The sequence below is a fragment of the Vulpes vulpes genome, chromosome 13 (assembly GCF_048418805.1).
Source record: "Vulpes vulpes isolate BD-2025 chromosome 13, VulVul3, whole genome shotgun sequence".
In the NCBI taxonomy this organism is placed as follows: Eukaryota; Metazoa; Chordata; class Mammalia; order Carnivora; family Canidae; genus Vulpes; species Vulpes vulpes.
In genome coordinates, this window is record NC_132792.1 from 154,734,404 (window position 1) to 154,756,566 (window position 22,163).

Sequence of the window (22,163 nt, forward strand, 5' to 3'; positions counted from 1 at the left end):
TTTAGTTTGCACCTTAGGTGAGCATCAATGTGAAACAAGCTCATAGAACAAAAATCTACAGCAGCCAGTGATCTTGTTACATGGCTCTGCAGAAGCTGAATCAATTCAAGTTAATGGTTATATTAGTTCTGAAATTATTCTCCAAAACCTAAAATTTCTTAACATCAAATTCTTTCTCTTTCTCTCTCTCTCTCTTTTTTTGATTCTATTTATTTATCCATGAGAGATACAGAGAGGCAGAGACACAGGCAGAGGGAGAAGCGCCTCCCTCCGGGAAGCCCGATGTGGGACTTGATCCCAAGGACCCCAAGATCACAATCCGAGCCAAAGGCATATATGCTCAACCACTGATCACCCAGGTGCCTCAACATCAAATACTTTCATTTCATAAAACTGAGATATCTACTTAAAAATACTTACTCTTTTTCTTACTAACCAACCACGCACTAGTGCTTGTAGAACAACTGTAGATTTTTTTAATTCTACATATTTTATCCTTTGACATTTTCCGGCCTTCCTGGCTCGTATATATCTTTGTATGGTCAAAGCAGCAGACTTCTGCCGGAGAAAGACCTGCCTTGCTTTGTATCTTCTAAAATTCGCTTGGATCAAACAAGCAGCTTGATGTCTCTATAAGGAAAAATTTGCAAGTGACATTAATAGAAAGAGGCTTAATAATTTCAGCCCACTGGAGGTTTTGAATTTCTCAATGTAAAATGAGATGGTATAATTGTGATTTTTCTTTACACTTTTAGCTTAAGAACATCATTATTTCATATACAAGAAAAGGTGATGGTATATAATTTCTAACCTATATAGGTCTATAGCTAAAAATTAAGTTTTTATTAAGGCACAAGCCAAGGTTGTTAGATCTATCTGGTACTCTTTCCCTCCCATCTTCTGATACTTCTCATTGTGAGGGAGAAAAGGACTAATATTACCACAGGACAAATACATTTAATAAAAATGTTAGCAGTATAAAGAACAGAATGGGCATTATAAACAGCTATCAGAGAAGATGTTTGTTGCTGCAAGAACCATAAAGTACATCTTAGAACCAGCACATCTTAGATTTTTCAGTTATATAACATCCTGACAACCAAAGTCTAAGACATCTGAAAAAGTCTATAAATTAAAATGGGAACTAGGTTTGCTTTACAACACAGATTCCCCCACCAACTGGCTGAATGACCTTGGGCAAGTCACTTTACCCCTCTACACCTCAGTTTCCTGGTTTGTAAAATAGGTATGCTAATAACTACTTCAGAGGGTGATTATGAGGATCTAATTAGTAAATATACATTAGTAGGTATAATAATAATGGCTACTTAATAGGGAATATTATATGAATGCTGAAATTTATAAGTAGCATACTAATTTTGATTTCTTTAATAAAAAGCTATAGGCACTACAGCTATTCTAAAACTTTGATGTTAAATATTTTTAATAGATCAATTGTAGCTTAAAGACTTTATTATTAAGTATTTGACTTATAGTAGACAAAATATGCTTCCTCCAAATAAATTATTTACTCTAAAATTAGTTACTTCAAACTTGGGTTTGAGAATATTTTGTAAATATAAATATATAAACAAAAATATTCATAAAAAACATTTTTATGGGTGAATGATTTTTAATTGACTGCAATAATGTGTTTAAAATGTATAGTTAACAAAAAACATTTTTTCATTTTTTGTTTTGTTTCCTAAAATAGTTCCTTGCAAATGAGCTGGTTTTAAATTTCTGCACCTACTTTCATCATTAAGAAGTGTTCATGAGCTATTCTTCCAGAAAGTATAGCTCTCCATTTTCTCTGAATGATAATTGTTGATGCTCTCACATTCAGAAACCTAAAAAGCAGTTATTGAAAAGCAATTACAAATTTCTTTAATTTACTCAGTAAGTATTTATTGTCCATACCTCCCCCCATGCTAAATACTAGAGAAAGAAAATAAAGTGGAAAAGTATAATTTACATTTAAATTAGTAGCATTCAGAATTCTACACACACACACACACACACACACATACACACACACACCTGACACATGGAAAAGTTTTGTAGTTGGCAAAATTGGCATATTCCAGTGGCAAGAAGTATGAATTTCTAGAATGAGAAAGAATTCTGAGCAGGATCAAAAGAAAGTACAATTATCCAGACCTAGACAAAGCCTAGATAAAGAAAATGGCAGGGTATAAAATCTGAGTCCATATTGCAAGTGGGTAATTAAGTAGACAGGAGGGGGTCCCAAAGAGAACTTAGGAGATTAATAGCATCAGGCAAATGAGATGGACATTTGTTTGAAAGGAAAATTGGCATCGTGCAAATATCTACAAAGAAATATTCTGTAAGTAGAACTGAAGAACTTAGAAAGTGAGGGCTAGAGATTAAACTTTCTGTGTCAACATAGTGATAATACATAAAACCTTAGAATGGATTTAACTTAACATCATGTTGCCACATTTCTTAGAAAATAAACCAGACACTGGTTAACACCTGATGGCAGCAACTATATCTTTATATGGTAAGCCCTGAGCTTCTATCCATGGAATCTACCAAAAAACTCTTCTTACACTAGTGTGCTCTCAAAAAACAATCTTTAAAATCACCACTGATACAATAATTCATTAATTCTGGTAACTGGAGAGAAATCCTTATATTATGAAATAAAAATAATATAGATAACCTGGTAAGAGTTTAGAAAATGTGTCTCAAACAAATGAACCAGGAATCAGAAAATACAATGAATATAAATAAGTTGGTAATTAGGTCTTCATCATTAAGGTATGTGAGGGCAAGGTAAAAAAGAAAAGAAAAAAAATGAGTTAGAAAGCAAATTTTGCCAGTTGCTAAATTGACAAACAAAATGTACCAACGCACTAATAAGGAAACCAAGATCTTACTGGATTATTTTTTTCACTTCCCATCCGTCCCATCCTTACCCTGATCCCTATGAACTCAAATCAAGTTTGATTAAGTATTTTTTACTGAATTATATCAAGGCTCTATCTCAATCTCAGTCTTAGAGATATACTTTGTTTCATTAATGGAGAACGCTAACAAAACAAACCATACAAGTTAACCATAGCAAATATTTTAAAGAAAAACCAATAAGCAGTATTATTTTATATGAAGACTTGGCTACCACATACACACAGATAACCATCGTACTCTCCCCACACATAGCTATGATACATTACCGTGTTCTCTCCAGTTTGGTGTAGAAGCAACCTTGAATGATTTTAACAGCTTTTAATACAGCTAGATAGTCTTTACGTGCTTTCCAATACCTATACCAGGCTTGAATCTTGCAGGCAGCTTTCACTTGATGTAAATATTTCCTGGCTTTATAGCTCCTCCACACAGCCTTTTAAATACAGAAATTTAACAAATATGCAATGAGATATGTTTTCTTGCAAACTGAAGAAAAATCAGTATTAAAGACAGCTAGAGTAAGGTTAAGTAGACAAAAATCAATTGCAGAAATACAGTCACATGACAACTCTACTACTCTAATCATTCATTGCTGATACATATGAGTCCTCTGAGAACAGTGGGGCTAACCACAGTGAACACCTACTATGTGCTTTATTACATATAACCTGGAGCTGGCTGAGAGCTAAGACTAATAAAATCCTAACAAATATTTCTAAATTGTAATATGTGTACAATGTCTGAAAAGCCATATAGGCGCATTGTTCTCACTTTCTCAATCCATCTGGAAGAACAGAAGGGAAAGGAACACACTGATTACCCTACTTCCTGGAATCTTTCCCACCTCCCATCCTACCTCCCTTATGTATATCCTGGGTTTTGTGTCCAGGCTGCAGCAGATTGCTGAGAGCAACTCTCTATCATAGGACTATCAGTTTTTCCAATTTCTGCATCCTTACGGCTGACTAAATGTTTAAGTGACAGCTATAACTTATTAAGCCCTTAGCACTGTACTAAGGGACACTGTAGGTCCTTACAAAACCATAATACCATATAAGACCTTATATAATACCATATAATATCATTATATAATTTAGAGATGAGTAAATCAAGAGAAACTGAGTAACTTGTGAATGTGCAGGTAATAAATGGAAAAGATATCTTATTTATTCTTTATAGATCTCTCATAACAGAAATTGATGTTGGGGAAGAAGAGACCTGTTACACCACAAAGCTGGAAGGCAACAGAGTCAAGATCCAAAACACCTACAATAAATATTGCAGCCACCCCTTATGGGGTAGGGGAAGAGGAAGGGAGCAGGCTCCAGAAGTCACCTGACAGGCAAGAATGATATGAATGTCAAAATTACTCTTGTGATGTCCCTGACTTACTCAGACTGTATTAATGTGGTTTTAACGTAAACAAACCTGAATACTAACACACTGGTATTCAGTGGGAGCCAGGTATCAGTATTTTTAAAAATTCCAAGTGACTCTAATGTGCACTAAAGTTTGAGTCTACTGATATATGTTAAAAACTAGATGTGTAAAATATGATTTTTAAATTTAATTACATATGAGAAAAATAGCTAAAATTTCCTAAGATTATTTTGCTTTTCTGTCATTTGACCATAACCCTAACTAATACATCCAGTTAACCTATTTCAACCATTAACTTCTTGGGCAGCATTTAAAATTTGAGCATTCTTTTCTTCCTCTCCCCCATGCTTGGTTTCTTGATCAGTTTTTCTTGTTCTCTCTTACTACTATGTTTTGGCTTCTCTTCTTAATATTCTCAAATGTTGACATTCTTCAGGGTTTGAGTCCCAAGCAGATCCTCTTCTTTTACCCATTTTCTACATTATTCCTGGGTGATCCTGTCACTCCCACGACTTCAATTATCACACGTATGGCAATAATGTAGAAGTCAAATTCTGAAATCTGTACTACTCTCCAAACTCCAAACACAGCCAACTACCTTGCTAGACTGCTCACCTGAGACATCTGTTAGGTACTTCAACTTCATCATATACCCCAAACTGAATTCATCATCAGTCTTCCAATCTGCTTGCTCCTCTCTTTGCTCCTTGTGTCCGTGAACAGTAACATCTGCTGAGCTACTTGAGCCATACCTATGGTTTTTTTTTTTTTTTTAAATTTATTTATTTATGATAGTCACAGAGACAGAGAGAGAGGCAGAGACACAGGCAGAGGGAGAAGCAGGCTCCATGCCCTGGGAGCCCCACGTGGGATTCGATCCCGGGTCTCCAGGATCGCGCCCCGGGGCGAAGGCAGGCGCCAAACCGCTGCGCCACCCAGGGATCCCGATACCTATGGTTTGGATGCTTGTTTATACTCTATATAATGCAAATACTACCTCTTCCATCCCATTGTCACTACATCTTACTAAACTATCTTTCACCTGACCTAATGCCAAGAGCCTCCTGGGTGGTCTCCCTATTTCCCTTCCGGTTCCTCTTCCACATTCCTGCCACAGTAGTTTTTTAAAAATAAAAATATGATTCTGGTTTTCTCCATTTAAAATTCTTCTAAAACTCCTTTTAATCTAGTGGAAGAGACTAAACTTGTGTCTATATCTCACAAAGCTCTTTGAAATCTCACTCCCTCTACTGTCAACCTGGTCTCACATTATTTTTTACACTATACCACACACACACACACACACACACACACACACTCTCTCTCTCTCTCTCTCTCTCTCATTTTTAAATTCTGTGTTATCTCCTACAGGGGGATACACTGGATACATTTTATTGGGCTATTTTGAATTCATCCTTTGGCTTAACAGCTCAACCTAAATGCTGCTCGTCCTGGGAAGCCTTTTCTGACCGAGAGAAACTTAGGTTTCTCTTCTTTATGTTCCCAGCAACATAAACCTCTCATTTTGTTTTATAATTGTGTGTCCCTGCTCACGTAAGTGCTTTAAGGACAGCAACTAAGTATTTCTTACTGTCTACGCCAATCACCCACGATAGCATTTAGCACATTGCCAGCACTGGACATTTGCTCAATGAAAACAGCATATCTAAGTTTAACAGCAAACCAACAAGTACCAACATATCACACCAAGGTTCAAAGCCTAGCGTATGAACAGGTGGGAAATAAATTGCTGAAGTACCCAGATTCCATTCCTGGATCTGCCTCTCTGGCAACATTAGAAGTTATTTAACTTTTCTCAGTCCTTCACATTTCAGGAGACATAATATTCTATAATTCTCACCCACTGATACATGTATGTGTGCGAGAAGTGTGGATATAATATTTTTATGTGTTATATAGAGTATATATATCTTTTATATAGAATAATAACATAATGAAAAAATTATATAAAAATGCTTTGGAAACCAAACTACTAAATACTCTGAATAAAGTACATATCTATATAGCTTAAGTGGCTTCATTAACACATGGGTAGAGGAATACAATTATATCATTTGGCCTAAATTTTGCCAAATCTCACTTCACCTTAGCTTAAATTTCTCACTTAAAAAATAATTTTACGGGATCCCTGGGTGGCGCAGTGGTTTGGCGCCTGCCTTTAGCCCAGGGCGCAATCCTGGAGACCCGGGATCGAAACCCACATCGGGCTCCCGGTGCATGGAGCCTGCTTCTCCCTCTGCCTCTGTCTCTGCCTCTCTCTCTCTCTCTCTCTCTCTGTGTGACTATCATAAATAAAAATTAAAAAAATAAACTAAAAAAAACTTAAAAAAATTTTACTCAGTAGAGAACTCCCATGTATCAAACTATGTGCTCAAAATTAATATCTATTGAAATGCATCAAGCAAAGAATGACCATGTTCAGAAGATCCCAGGTTCTGTGCTGAATTACTATTGTGCCCCTTTCCCACTCTCAAACAAATGTTCCGTTTTGGAAGATCATTGAAATGGTCATGTAAATGAAGTACTACTCTTTATGACCTGCGTAAGTTAATTTTACAGATTCTAACAAATACCGACTGCAGAAAGAATGCAAGCTTTACACTTAAATAGAGAAGTACCTGGATTTTTATGGTACTATCTTTAATTTTCTGAAACCTCCGTTTCTGTATAAATCCTCTCGTTCTAGCTTGAATCATGATAATGCTGCTCCTAATTTGTAAATATACTTGTCTTTGATGTTTTGTAGACAAAAAGGCTCGGTGGTGATTTTGTAAGACGACTGCTGCCTTCCTGTACAATAAAAACTGCCTTCTTGTTTGCCACGTCCTGAAGTACTGCTGGAGGGTCACCGCAGCTCTTTTCTGCTGGACAAACCTTCTCCGACACACGGCCATCTGAAGGAAGTACTGAATGCGCAGGGCAGCACACTTCTGTGTTTCCAATTTCCTTGTGACCAACTCGCAGAAAGCTCTTTGAGTCGCTACTAGAGCCTCTCTCTGGGGGTACTCGGCCTCCTGTGAACAAGTGACCAGGGAAGCTCCACGCCACTTCTGAGTCCTAAGTGCTGAGCCGTGAACAGCTGCACACTGAGCTTCGGTTCTGCAAGAGCAGAAGGCAGACTGCTTAGCACTGGCTACCATGTTCACCTCCGAGAGGGTTTTCAGTCTCTCTCTAACCTTCATGCCCCTAAAAGCAGCCTGAATAATTCGCACAGACTTCTGAACTGCCAAAAAATTTTCCCTTTCCACTTTTACTCGGATATAGGACCTAAAATAATTCTGTATTACAGCAACGGCGGTTTTCTTTGCTTGATAATCGAGTTTGGCTCTGTGCATTCGGTAGAATGACTGAATTCGTGTGGCAGCCAGGTGCCTATGCTGCAGGTCCTCTTGCACCTTACAACTTCTATATGAAGACTGTGTACACACGACTGCCTGGGTGCGCACTGCAGTTAGTGCCCTGTATCGTCTTTGGACAAAAATTACATTTGCTCTCAAGTGGAGATAATGCTTCCTTACTTTGGAGGCTTTAAAATGCTTCTGAATAATAGTGGCAGCCTGATGCTGTTCCTGAATCGGTTTCCTTAGGATCATGTCCTGGAAATCTGCTTCAGTACAGGCTGCTGCTGCATTCCTGAGTGCACTGTGTTGAAGAGCTTTCTTTTTATTTGCTCTATATTTTTCTTGTATTACTTTTGTAGCCCACTGGATCTTTTGGTAAAAAAGATACTGCCTATACATTCTGTATGTGCTTTGTATTATGATAGCAGCTCTGTGTTTTTCCCTTAAAAGCTGTCTTGCTTTCATTCCCTTATATGCAGCCTGAATGATCAAAGCAGAACGTCTCTGTCGAACAGAATTTTCTCTTTGCAATTTTGCAGCCCTGTATGTTCGGTAATGTTGCTGAATTAAAATGGAGGCATGTTTCCAGGTCTGAAATGTAACATATGTTCTGTGCATTCTGTAAGTGGCCTGGATGAGAACCGCAGCCCTGTGCATCTCCTGCAGCTTCTTCTTTGCCACCAGCCTTCGGTAAGATGACTGGATTGTAATGACCGCTTTTTTTAATTTCAAGAATTGGTGCAAGTGATGCCTGGCACAAATGGTGGCCCGGTATTTTCTCTGAACAAAAACAGTAGCTCTTTTGAGGGAAATGAACCTTTTCCTCACCACTAAAGATCTAAACGTGCTTTGAATAAGGGTCGCAGAGGAATGCATGTTTTTCAAATGTCCTCTGGCTTTCATCCCCCTAAACGCAGCCTGAAGGATCAGAGCAGAATGTCTTTGTCGGAGATAACACTGCCTCTGTAGTTTTGCAGCCCTGCTTGCTCGGAACTGCTGCTGGATCACAACTGAGGCATGTTTCAAGGCCTGGTACTTCACATTTTCTCTGTGCATTCTGAAAGCTGCCTGGATGGCAGTGGCAGCCCTGTGCACCTCTTGCATCTTTTTCCTTACCATCCATCCTCTGTATGATGACTGGATTTTAATGACCGCCTTTCGTACCCGCACGAAGCGTTGGAAGTAATGCTTTGCACAGACAGTTGCACGGTACTTTCTCTGAACCCAAACAGCAGTTTTCCTGAGATGCAGGAATCTTCTTCTCATTCTGAGAGTTCTAAATCTCCTTTGAATAAGAGTTGCGGCTAAATGCATACTTTTTAAATGTCTTCTAGCTTTCATCCCCCTAAAACCAGCCTGAATACGTATGACAGAATGCCTTAATATGTTATACCTTTGAAGCTGTGTGTTTCTTTCCTTTACTGCCCGGTACCTTTGCTGTATTGTTCTTGTTACCTTCTTTAACTTAGTAAAATAGGCTTGCTGTCTGTGTCTTCTATAGTAGGATTGGATAAGCGTGGCTGCGCTCTGCATCTTTCTGAGGGTCTGTCTAACTCTTGTTCCTCTAAAACTTGCCTGAAGAATAGTAATAGCTTTCATAATCGTCAAGTACTTTGCACGCTGAATCTTACCTTCACAATATGCTCTATATCTTACCTGAATTATGACAGCTGCTGTTCTCATTTTATGGTATCTCATTTTTGCTTGATGCATTTTAAACATGGCTTGAATAACAGTGGCTGCCATGTGCAGGTGTCGGTTATGTCTTCTTACTCTAATACCTCTATAAATAGCTTGAATTTTAACTGCTGTTTTCTTTAAATTAAGGTATTCCTTACGTTGGTGGTTTGCAATTTTAATACCTCGATACCATCTCTGAATTATGATAGCCGAAGCCCTGCAGTTTGCGTAGTTTTTTTTGGTTTTGTAAGCTCTATATGTGGACTGTATAGTTACTGCTGCTCTGTTGCACTCCTTTATTTTTTTTCTTACTTTCATACTTCGATAAGCTGACTGTAAAACAACAGCAGCCGCTTTGGTTTTCAAGTACAACTGACGCTGTTTCCTTCCAATACTGTAAGCCCTGTAATACATTTGGATCAGACGAGCGGCTTTTTTCATCATTTTCCACTTCTTTTGTTGCACATACATTCTATAGTTTGACTGTATGATGACAGCACATTTGTGTTGCTTCTGAATCTGCCTTCTCACTCTCTTTCCCTTCCAAGTAGATTGAAGCCTCAGTGCTGCCTCACGGAGTTCAATGTACTCCATACGTTGCCTCTTTCCTGCAGTCCATGCTCTCAGATGTTGCTGGATGACTAATGCTGCTGTTTTTAACAATTTGAACTGTTTCTGGGCTTTGGCCATTCTAAAAGTGGACTGAATCCTCACTGCAGCTTGACGTTCCCTTCCGATCTGCTTTCGAACTTTCCAGCCACGATAAGCACCCTGGAGAGAAATCACAGCTGCCCTGGTCTTTAAAAATTGTGTTCTTATACCACGAACAGTCCTGCATGTCCTGTACCATCTCTGAATCTTGATAGTAGACTGAAGCACATATTGATATTTCTTCCTTTCCCTATAGCCTCTAAAAGCAGTTTGAATTTTAAGAGCAGCTATAGATTGTTGTTTGATTAGCTGGCGTACTTTATAACCTCTGTAAGCTGCCTGCAAACAAGTAACTGCTCTTTTGACTTGCAAGAAGTTCTTCCTTTGATTGACCTGTGCTTTGTACGCACGATAGTAATTCTGAATGACAAGAGTTGCTTTATAAATTTCCAGGTAGTACTGCCGCTTCTTTCTCATCCTGAAATAAGACTGTAGCGAAATAGCAGCTTGTCTTTGCAACCGTATCTGCTTTCGAACCAGGTGACCTCTAACAAAAGCTTGCAGTTTGATACAGGATTCCCGCATCTGCACATATTCGTGTCTCTTTAGTGCAGCCAGTTTTGCCCACCGGTACCACCGCTGGATAAATAGCGCGGCTGCTCTCCAGTGTAAATATCGTTTCCGAGTTTGTCTCATCTTGACAATTGACTGTAACTTTACTGTAGCATTTTTTAGTCTCAGAAATCTTTTTCTGGAAATGTAAGCTCTGTAACATGATTGAATCTTTATAATGGATGTGAGGATGTGAATAAACTTTTTCCTGGCTTGCATCCCTCTATATGCAGACTGTAGAACAAGGACAGCAGAACGTATTTTCTGGTAAGATGCTAGAACCTTCTTCGCTGAAACATAAGCTCGAAAATGAACCTGAATTACAAGGGCAGCTTTCTTTATCTTCCTATATTTCTGTAATTGTTGATGTTTTCTTACTTGTGCCTGCAATTTGGTAGTAATTTTCTTAAGGTTTAGAAATCGAAATCTGTCTTGTCTCATCCTCCAGTAGGACTGAAGAACACAAGCAGCTCTGCTTTGTCTGTATAAATTGCGAGCTTTCATCCTCCTGAAAGCAGTCTGCAGTCGAATGGCTGCAGCCCGTTTCTGCAAATAGTTGGTGCGCTCCATCTTTCCTTTCAGATACGCTTTGTAGTACTTTTGAATGGTCAGTATAGCTTCTTTTTTTCTTTTATATAACTTTTGAGCTTGAAGGCACCGGAATCTTGTCTGAATGATAACAACACAAGATCTAATCTGAACATATTTCCGTAATTCTTTGTGCATTCTATACCACGATTGTATGACAATAGCAGATTTTTCTTCTTTAGCTCGTTTCCTGACATGCCATTCTCTAAAAGCTCTTTGCAATACTATCGTAGCTTTTATTTGTAATTGCATTTTGCGTCGCTTCCATCTTCTGAACATAGATTGGATTATAAGACATGATGACTTTAGCATCTTATATCTCTGTTGATCATGTTTTCTTCTTAAAGAAGCCCGCCAATGTCTCTGAATTGTAACTGTGGCCCAAAGATATCGTTTGTAAGAAGTAACAGCAATTATCATTCTTATCCTAGATTGCAGGATAATTGAATAGTATTTCAACTTCAGAAACTGTTTTCTGGTGGAGTATCTTCTCCAATACCTCTGCAAAAGGCAAGAAAGGACACAAAATAAGACAGATGGAACCTTCTATACTTAATACCTCTGCAAATATTCATTTTGCTAACATTCTGTTTAAAAATAAACACATTAAATTAAAAAACATCGCATTTGGATAATATTTGTCTCTTTTGTTTGTAGTTTAGTTTCTATGTTGATACAGCTGTAGCCAATTTAGAAATCCTTGTCTCAAACCTAGTGGTATTTATATTGCATTTGTATTCCAGGGAAAAATATGAAGCAAGTTTATATTCTATTAGAATAACATATAAGAAAACAGTCCAAATAAAGCTATAGTAATATTCTGTTGTCTATTGATTCTAAGTATAAATTTCCTATGAATATATCTTTGGATTTTTGTATTTCCCCCTTAATATCAAGGCTTCTAAGCTATCTTGTAATGATTGGAAACTGTTTATGTGGGGGATCCTATACAGGTCCAATAATATAAACACAGGAATCTGAGAAGCAAGCTCTGAGTCATTGTTTTCATTAAGAATTAGTGAATGGTAATTCCTAATTAGACACACAAAGTAGAATTCTAAAGATTTGAGAAGTGATAAATAGTTAACTCTTGAATAGCCAAGGTTGCTTTCTTCCCATACCACTCACATTCCCTAACTCCTTTGTTAGGGCAAAGGTGGGGAGAGAATTCCCTATCACAGCTTACTTTCCCTTACATATAAGTAAAACAGTATAGGGGCTAGGTACTTCTGTCTCCTATAGCACTATACCCATTGTCATGCAACGGTGCCTCGAGCAAGCACACCTATCCAGGGTGAAGAGAGTTAGGAACACTCTAAGTTTTTCCTAACAGATATTGCCTATTCCTTACTACGTGTCCCTTGTGGTTTTGTTCCTACTCTTCAGGCTGATGAGAAATAAGGAGAAATAAGGCACATTACTATGAAGAGATGTGTAAGTAACCAGAACATTTGTCCAACTACATTTCAGTGTATTAAAGCAAAATTGAAAACTTTGAAAACTGTAAGATTGAAGCACCTGGGTGGCTCAGTGCTTGAGCATCTGCCTATGGCTCAGGTTGTGATCCCAGGGTCCTGGGATTGAATCCTGAATCAGGTTCCTGGAAGCCTGCTTCTCTCTCTGCCTCTCTGTGTCTCTCATGAATAAATAAATAAAATCTCCTTTTTTTTAAAAAAGAAAGAAAACTTTAAGCTTGATGCAAATGTAAATTTTATTAAGCTGCCTTAAAAAAGTAGGGAAAAGTAAAGCAAATACTTGTTCAGAGATGTAGTTGCCATTCTTTTTCTTTCTTCCCCCCTAGGTGTTCGTTTGTGAAACCTTCAAACTCATACATTAAAGGTTCAATATGGATAGCTCATTTTGCATTTTGATAATCATTTATTCTGAATACTGCTACCAGTTTCTGTTACTGAAACGTTAATCAGTGTTGATATGGATCATGAAAGATAAGTTCATTGTCTCTCCTTGCAGTAGAGATTTATTTTAGCAGCACTGCTGTCTTTAAATAGCTTTTACTAAAGAGCATTATGTATAATTTTCTTATTTAATTCTCACAAAACACAATAAGTTAGCATTCTTTTCTCATGTAAGAAAACAAAACTTATGATGTAAAACTTTTTGTAAAGTTATCAAGCAAGTACCAAGAGTTGGTATGGGGCCTAGATTTTAAACCAAATAAAGTGCTACTTTATTTGTATTTATTATTTTTACTCTACCAAAGATACCTGTGGCAGATTGCTTTCATCACCCCAATTCTTCATTTCTCCCTATCTCCATAACTTTTGCCATATTTTGTATTTTCTCTTACTAAAGATACAGAGTCTCTGCTTGCTCTTGGCTATGGGTAGTCACAGAAAGAACACAGCACACCAGTGTAATCAAAGGTTTACCACCTTTCTGGCCAGAGAACCAAACAGGGCAGCCCTAAAAACACCTGGAGAGTCCCAGGAGGATTGGAGAGAAGGGATAGCTCAGGAAAGCAATCCCTTTTGTTATGAATTCTTAGGTTTACCACTAAGCTGAGTACACATGGGTCTGACAACAGATTAGCCTTTGAGTACTGAATTAAGAAACACATCACTGCCTAGATCCCAAACTGGCCATTTGCTGATACACACATGTGATTGATACGAATATCATTGTAAATGCTTTAAAAAAGAAATGATGTTGAAGCCATACCAATAGAAGGCTGATAAGAACTTGTGGCCTGAGCCCAACAAAGCAGATTACTTCATGAAACTAAAATACCAACATTCACATAGTATTTAAACAAACAAAAAATCTCTCATAGCGTTTAAAATATTCAGTATATAATTAAAAAATACTTGGCATAAAAAAATACAGGTACAATTTCAACCTGTGTAGGAAAAGACACTCAACCGATGCCAATAGACACTGGAATTACTCAACAAAGACTTTAAAACAGCAGATGTAAAAATGTTCCAAATATTGAAACTAATGGAAGGATAGAAAGTATCAGTAAAAACATCAAAGACACATACGTATAAGAACCAAATGGAAATATTAGAACTGAAAAACACAATTATCAAAATTAAAAGAAAAAAACCAAACCAAATCTCATTGGAATGGCTCAATAGCAGATGATAAACAAAAGAATCAATATACTTTAAGATCAATACAAATTATCTAGGCTGAAAAAGAAAAATGATTCAAAAGGCAATATCTCAACAAACCAAGAATAGAGAGGAACTTTCACAATATGATAAAGAACATGTAGTCAAACATCTACAACTAATGACAAACTCATCAGTGAGAAACTAGATGCTCTTCCATTAAGATCTGGAATGATGCAAAGATGTATTCTCACCACTCCTATTCAATGAAGTCCCAGCTAATGTAATAAGAAAAGGATATAAAAGGTATACAAGAGACAAAAATAATAAACCTTTCTTTGTCCACAGGTAACACAATCATCTATGCAGACAATCCAAAGAGATGACAAAAAAAACCCTCCTGGAACTAATAAACAATCACAGTAAATTTGTAGGATATAGCACCATTAACATTAGTAGCAAAAAAGAGAAATACTTCAAAATAAATCTAAATATACAAAGGACCTGTAGGAGGAACACTATAAAACTGTAATGGAAGAAATCAAAGAAGATCTAAATAAATGGAGAGATGTATCATGTTCATGGGTAGAAGACTCAGTGCTGTCAATTCTTCCTAAATCCATAAATTCAATGCAATCTCAATCAAAATCTCACCTAATTACCCTGTGGATATCAGCAAACTGATTCTAAGGTTTATTTGGAGAGGCAGGAGACCCAGAACAGCAAACATTAAAGAGGAAGAAAGCTGGAAGACTAACATCATCCAACTTCAAAATTTACTCTAAGATGATAGTAATTGAGACAGTGTGGTATTGGCAAACTAACAAATAAATCACTAGAATGGAACTGGGAGCCCAGAAATATACCCATAAAACATAGTCAATTGATCTTTGGCAAAGGGATAACAACTGAGTAGACAAAGGATAATTTGTTTGTTTTCAAAAAATTATTCTGGAATAAGCAGCAACCATATGAAAAAGAATGAATCTAAACACTGACTCTTACCTTTCATAAAAATTAACTAAAATCAATCACAAATCTAAATATAAAATGTAAAATCATAAAATATATAGGAAGTAACAACAGAACATCTAAGTGACTTTGGCAATGGCTTTTTAGATATAATGCCAAAAGTATAATCCAAGAAAGAAAAAAGTTGATGTCAGGCATCATTAAAATTAAAAAATTATGCTCTGTGGGGATACCTGGGGTGTGACTCAGCAGTTGAGAGCCTGTCTTTGGCCTAGGACGTGATCCTGGAGTCCAAGGATCGAGTCCCACATCGGGCTCCTTGCAAGGAGCCTACTTCTCTCTTTGCCTATGTGTCTGCCTGTCTCTCTGTGTCTCATGAATAAATAAATAAAATCTTTAATAAAGAAATTCTTCTCTGTGAAAAACTGTTAATAGAACAAAAAGATAAGCCATACACTAGGAGAAAATATTGGCCAAATACATATCTGATAAAGGGTATGAATCCAAATATACAAAAACCCTTAAAACTCAATAATAAAAAATGGACAATAAGAATTTTAAAAATGAACAAAAGATCCAAACATATCACCAAAGAAGACATACAGATGGCAAATAAGCATATGAAAAGATGCTCAACATCATACAGCATTTTAGGGAATTGCAAACTGAAACAATGTGATGCCAATATATATATATTAGAACGGCTAAAATCGAAAATACTGAACACCAAATGCTGGCCAGGACGTGGAGCAACAGGAACTCTCATTCACTGCTGGTGGGAGTGCAAAATGGTACAGATGCTTTGGAAGACAGTTTGACAGTTTCTCACAAACCTAGTTCTTTTGTTTTTTGTTTTTATAAACCTAGTTTTATCACATGATCAGGCAATCCCACTCTAAGATACATACCCAAAGAAGCTGCAAACCAATGTCCACAGAAAAACCTGTACACAGATGTTTATAACATCTTTATTCATAATTGTCCCAAATCAGAAGCGACCAAGATATCCTTTGATAGGTCAATAGATAAAAAAAAAAGTCCTGAGGTACATCCTATAATGGAATGTTATTCAGTAATAAAAACATGTAAGTTATCAAACCAAAAAAAAAAAAAGACATAAAATCAACTTAAATGCATATTGCTGAGAGAGAGAAACCAATCTGAAAAGAGCATATATACTGATGGAATTGAACTACAGGACATTCTTGGAAAAAACAAAACTACAGAGACGATAAAAAAAATCATGAGTTGCTCGGAATTGTGAAGAGGAGTAAGGGATGGATGAATAGGTGGAGTCCAGAGGATTTTCAGGATAGGATTTTGATCAAACACACATAACAACACCACATAAACAGTGAAGCCTAAGGTAAACTATGGACTTTAGTTAATAATAATGTATCCTTGTTGGTTTATAAATTGTAAAAAAATGTAATACAAAAAAATAAAGCACAGCAATAGAAATGATAAATGCCTGCATTAACAGCATAGATTATTCTTATGTGTTTAAAATACTTATTATGATCGAAAGCAAAAATCATAACACTCCTTGATGTGATTTTAATTGTATGTAGATTCAGTGACAAGACAACTAAACATAAAAGTGGACAACAGGACACAAAGGGACTTATATAGTCGTAAGTTTTCTATATTCAACTTAAAGTAATAAAATATTAATTCTAAGTGGATTAAAAGTTACATACACTGTAACTCCTAGCGCAATCACACACAACAAAAAAACATGTACAAAGGGATATAGTCAGAAAGAAAACAGACTAAAGTGTGACACTATCAAATGTTCAAAGAACTGAAAAGCCAAGAAAGCAGAAAGGGAAAAACGAAAGAATGGAAACATTCAGAAACAGTAAAATGATACAGCTAAATTCACATATATCAATAAATTCTTGAAATATAAATAGTCTAAACCACTGATCAAGGGACAGAGATTTTCAAAACATAAAAACTAAATACTGTTTAGACTTCACGTCATATATAATCATATAAGTAATTAACAAGCAAAAGGAAAAAAAATATATACCCTGCAGCTGACAGTCCAGTGAAAGTCGGGGTGGTTATACTAACAGCAAGCAAGGTAGACTTCGGAGTAAAGAAAACTACAAGGGATAAAAAACAACATTACATAATAATAAAAGACCCAACTCATCAATTTCAAGGGTACATGTGCCTAACAACAGAGCTTCAACATATATGATGATAAAACAAAGAACTGAAAGGAGAAAGACATATCCTATTACAGTTGGGAGATCTGAACATTGTTTATTCTTTTACTCAGAGGGCAAAGAGAAAATTAGTCAAGATATAAAAGACCTAAACATCATCAACCAAATAGATCTAACATTTACAGAACAGTCTACCCATTAACAACAGAATGTACATTCTTTTTAAGTACACAGAGCATTTACCAACATTGGGATGAAGAAACTTCCTAGAAAAGGCCTATAGATTAGGAAAAAATAATTGCAAATCACTGGCAAAGAATATGGAAAGGATATGGAAAGAACTTTAAATCTCAGTAAGATAAGCAATTCAATTACAACAATAAGCAAAAGATTTCAACAGACACTTCACAAAGAAGATAATCCTGAAGCCAATTAAGCACTTGAAAACATATACATCATCAGTGATTAGGGAAATGCAAAATAAAACCAAGATTAGATACCACTACACATATAACAGAATGGCTAAAAAACACTGACATCACAACATTGGAAGATGTGGAGCAATGAGAACTCTTATGCACTAGAGTGGGAATGAAAATGGTACAGCCACTCTAGAAACCAGTTTGCCAGTATCTTTTTTTTTTTTTTTTTTTTTTTTAAGATTTTATTTATCCTTTGGTGATAGACATAGGAGAGACAGGCAGAGACGCAGGCAGAGGGAGAAGCAGGCTCCACGCAGGGAGCCCAACACGGGACTCGATCCCGGGACTCCAGGATCACGCCCCAGGCCAAAGGCAGGCGCTAAACCGCTGAGCCACCCAGGGATCCCCAGTTTGCCAGTATCTTATAAAGTTAAACACATACTTAACCAAATGACCCAGCAATCCTGATCATAAATATTTAAAGAAATGAAATGACTCAAAACTGGAAACAACACAGATATCTCCCAAGCGGTTAATGTCTCATCAAATTAACCTCCACACTACTCCACACTACTCAGCAATAAAAGCAAACTACTGATATATGTAACTTAGCAGAGCTTCAAAGGTATTATGCTGAGTGAAAAAAAGTGAGTCCCAAAAGGTTACATACTCTGTGGCTCCATGTACGTGACATTCTCAAAAAGGCAAAACTATGGTAACAGAAAATGGAGTTATGGTCTCCTGGGGCTGAGTGTGGCAGGAGGAATGACCACAAAGAAATAGCATGCAGAAGTTTTCTGGGTGAAGGAACTGTTCTATAACCTGACTGAGGTAGTGATTACATAAATATGTACATGTATTTAGTTTATGGAGCTGCACACCAAAAAAGAGTCTATTTTACTGAGTGCTAATTTAAAACTTAAAAATTTAATTATGTTCATTTAAAATTTTTTAATATCTAAATTAAAAAAATATATTATATACATAAAAACAAAAATACTTGTGACCTCTTGCATCAAATCATAAAACCACATTAGGAGATACTTAAACAAGACCTAAATAAATAGGTACCAGATACCATGTTCAGTATTTAAAGATAACAATTCTAACTAAACTGACCTATTAAATTTCAAATTCCAACACTTTTATACTTTAGATTCAAAATGTTATGCAAATGTAGAAGAATTAAAATAGTTAAAAACTTCTTTAAAAAGCAAAAGGAGGACTTATGTACTAGATATCTGGATTTCATGTAAAGCTAAAGTACAAGACCCAAAGATGAAACAAAAAGAACAGTGATACAGAAAAAAATTCTAGAAACAGAAGCATAGATATAAGAAAATTTGATGTATGCTAAAGGTGCACAGCAATGAGTCAAGGACGATTTCAGTCAATTCAGTCAATTTACTGAAACAACTGGATATCCAACTATTAAAAAAAAAAAAATAGGTCCCTAACACAAATCAGGAGGGATTTAAGTGTGAAAGACATTACATTAAAGCTTTTAAAATATAATGTAGAAGAATATCTTCAAGGCCTTGGGTTAAGAAAAAAGTCCTTAGATGGTACACAAAAATACCACTAGCCATAATACAATTTTCATTTCATAAAACAGTAAGTCACAGTCTGAGATGAAGATATTTGTAACACTCATATCCAACAAAGGGCTAAAATCCAGAATGTTCAACATCTCTTGCAAATCTACATGAAGGCAAACAATTGAAATGGAAAAAAGAAAAAAAAAGACTAACAGCAAGAGATTTCCAATTTAAAAACATGTCCAATATCATTATCAAGAAAATGCAAATTAAAACTACTCCAAGATACTACCCTCACAACCATCAGAATAGTTAAAATTAAAAAGACAATTTCCAAGTATTTAACTGAACATGGAGTTACATGAATGCTCATAAACAGCATGGTGTGTGCTATCACTATTTTACAATTTTTTTGGCAATATCTACTAAAACTGAAATATACACACTAAAAAACAAACAATTGTACTCATAGGTATATATCAGAGTGTACATTTTACACCAAAAGGCATATTCATAGAAGTGATCATTGCTTATAATAGATCAAAACTGGGAAGCCAAATGTTCATCAACAATAGAAAAGATAAGTATACAGAATATTACAGAATATTATAGAATGAAAGTTAGACCACAGTTACACTCAACACTAATACATCTCACAAATTTAATAATGTAGAATAGAATAAAAGAATTCACATTGTTTGAACCTATCTATGTAAAATTCAAAAAACAGACAAGACAAAATTATACTGTTTAAAGATGTACAGAAAAAAAGGCATATATTAGAGTAATGGTTATGGATGAGGGTGAAGGAGTTAATGGATTGAGAAATGTCTGCTGAGAAGATGACAATATTCTATTTCTTGACATAGGTGGTGGTTACATGGGTATTAACTTGGTGAAAAATTATCAGGCTCTACATTTGTGTTTGTGCAATTTTCTATGTGTAATATTTTATATTAAAAGAGGTTCAAAAAAGATAATTTATTAAATCAGAATCCTTCACTTACTGATAGTAGCAGTCCGACACAAAAATTTTCAATTAATAAAATAGATAAAATTATGGGGTGAAGTTTCAATGACATTTACATATGGTAAATTTAAATAGTACATCTCTCTGATGTTATTAAAATGGAATTTAATATCAAAAACAGATAGAAGGAATATGTCTACTATGCAAAGTAAGATAACGTTAAAATTTTTTTGCTAAGTAGAAAACTAACATAGGCATTCTGGGTAGATTATAGGTAATATTTTGTTACATGCAACTAAGTGGGCTATAGAGGAAAATGTTCACATTTATCCCAAACAAGTTTCCAGGGCATATAGTAAAGATTAAACAAAGAACTTGGTTAGAGTTTGTGGATATACAAAGTAAAATGGTATAGTATGTCAGCATGTACCATGGAGCAGAAGATTACAAACCTCTAATATAAAATAAAGAAGACAGAAGAGGTAAAGAATTAGACTTCAGAGCAAAGGAAGCATTTCAATTTGTTTGAGTCTTATGCTGAACATAGTAAGAGTTTTGGAGGTAGTTGGAAGGTATTAAGTATTTGTTCAAGTACCAAAAAAAATTGAAAGTCTAATATATAATTGAAAACTTCATATTTTACTTTCTTCCTTAAAAATGACATTAAAACTTTTAAAATTCAATATACCAGGATACGATACCTGAATAACTGATGCTGATTCATTTTGAACTTTTTCCAGTTTTTCCTTTTTTAACATTAATAATTTTCTTTGTGCTAAGAATCTTCGCCAATATTTCTGAATGGCCAGTGCTGCACTGATCTCCTTTTTTAATCGCTGTTTTGTTAAGAAATTGATTATAGCTGATTGAATAATTCTTGCAGCTTTGTCTTGCTCCTTAAAGAAAAAAAAAAAAAGCAAATATAAAACAAGGCTTAGTTACTTAAGTTTGTAAGAAAGTCATCTATTAAATATTAATCAAGTTGATCCTGAAAAGAAAACAATCCCGAGACTTAAGATATGCTCATCTTTGGAGTATAGATACTTCTAGGAATGTTAAAAGGTCTGCTGGTGGACATGCATACATATTTTCTAGGAAATATAATCCTAAAATAAAAGATCACAGACATGTTTGATATATCACAGGTCCTTAATAATCAATATAAAGGCAATTTAAATATGGTATGTTTCTTAGATTATGGCCCAGAGAATTCATGCCTGAATTTGAAAAAAGGGGTGGACCATGCAGGGAAATAAAAAAGAAAAAAGGAGACCCTAAAATAAACAAAATGCCTTACAATATAAGGTAGCATTACTTTGTTACAATTTGAACAAAGGAATGAACAAAAAGGGAGAAGCAGTAAAATATTTCCTCTTAGCATAGAATACATTATGGTTTTAAGGCATAGACACTCAAGACAACAGAATATTGGGTTATGAGAAGTGGCATGGAGACTGCTGACCGAAGAGGAGCTACCTGCCCTGGGAAAACTATAGGCTAGTATTCTACCCATCTCCATGTCTGTCACTTCTAATAATGAATTACTAGGAAAAACAACATAGGTTAAATACTTACTAGGCATCAGGCACCATTATAAACACTTTATGAATAATTCATCTAAATCTTACACAACCATAAGAACAGATGAACAGGTACCACTTTTATGACTATGGGGAAACTGAGAGAAGTCAAGTAGACTGTCAATTCACTGGTAGGGTAGGCAGTATTTGAACTGGGCAATCACTTTGTCATACTCTCCAAGGTAGGATTTATAATTTTAGTTATCTGAACTGGACACTAGAA

The 22,163-nt window shown here is 35.7% G+C and overlaps 1 protein-coding gene across 1 annotated transcript in view; it reads right to left on the minus strand.

Annotated features, from left to right (window-relative positions):
• The window catches only part of ASPM (assembly factor for spindle microtubules), a 70,557-nt gene that overhangs the window by 12,983 nt on the left and 35,411 nt on the right, over positions 1-22,163 (minus strand). The window contains exons 17-21 of the mRNA XM_072733410.1: positions 21,062-21,256; positions 6,954-11,708; positions 3,201-3,367; positions 1,754-1,850; positions 421-630 (exon numbers count right to left, since the gene is read on the minus strand). Of these exons, the coding sequence (XP_072589511.1) occupies positions 421-630; positions 1,754-1,850; positions 3,201-3,367; positions 6,954-11,708; positions 21,062-21,256 (5,424 nt within the window). The remainder of the gene's footprint in view (positions 1-420; positions 631-1,753; positions 1,851-3,200; positions 3,368-6,953; positions 11,709-21,061; positions 21,257-22,163) is intronic.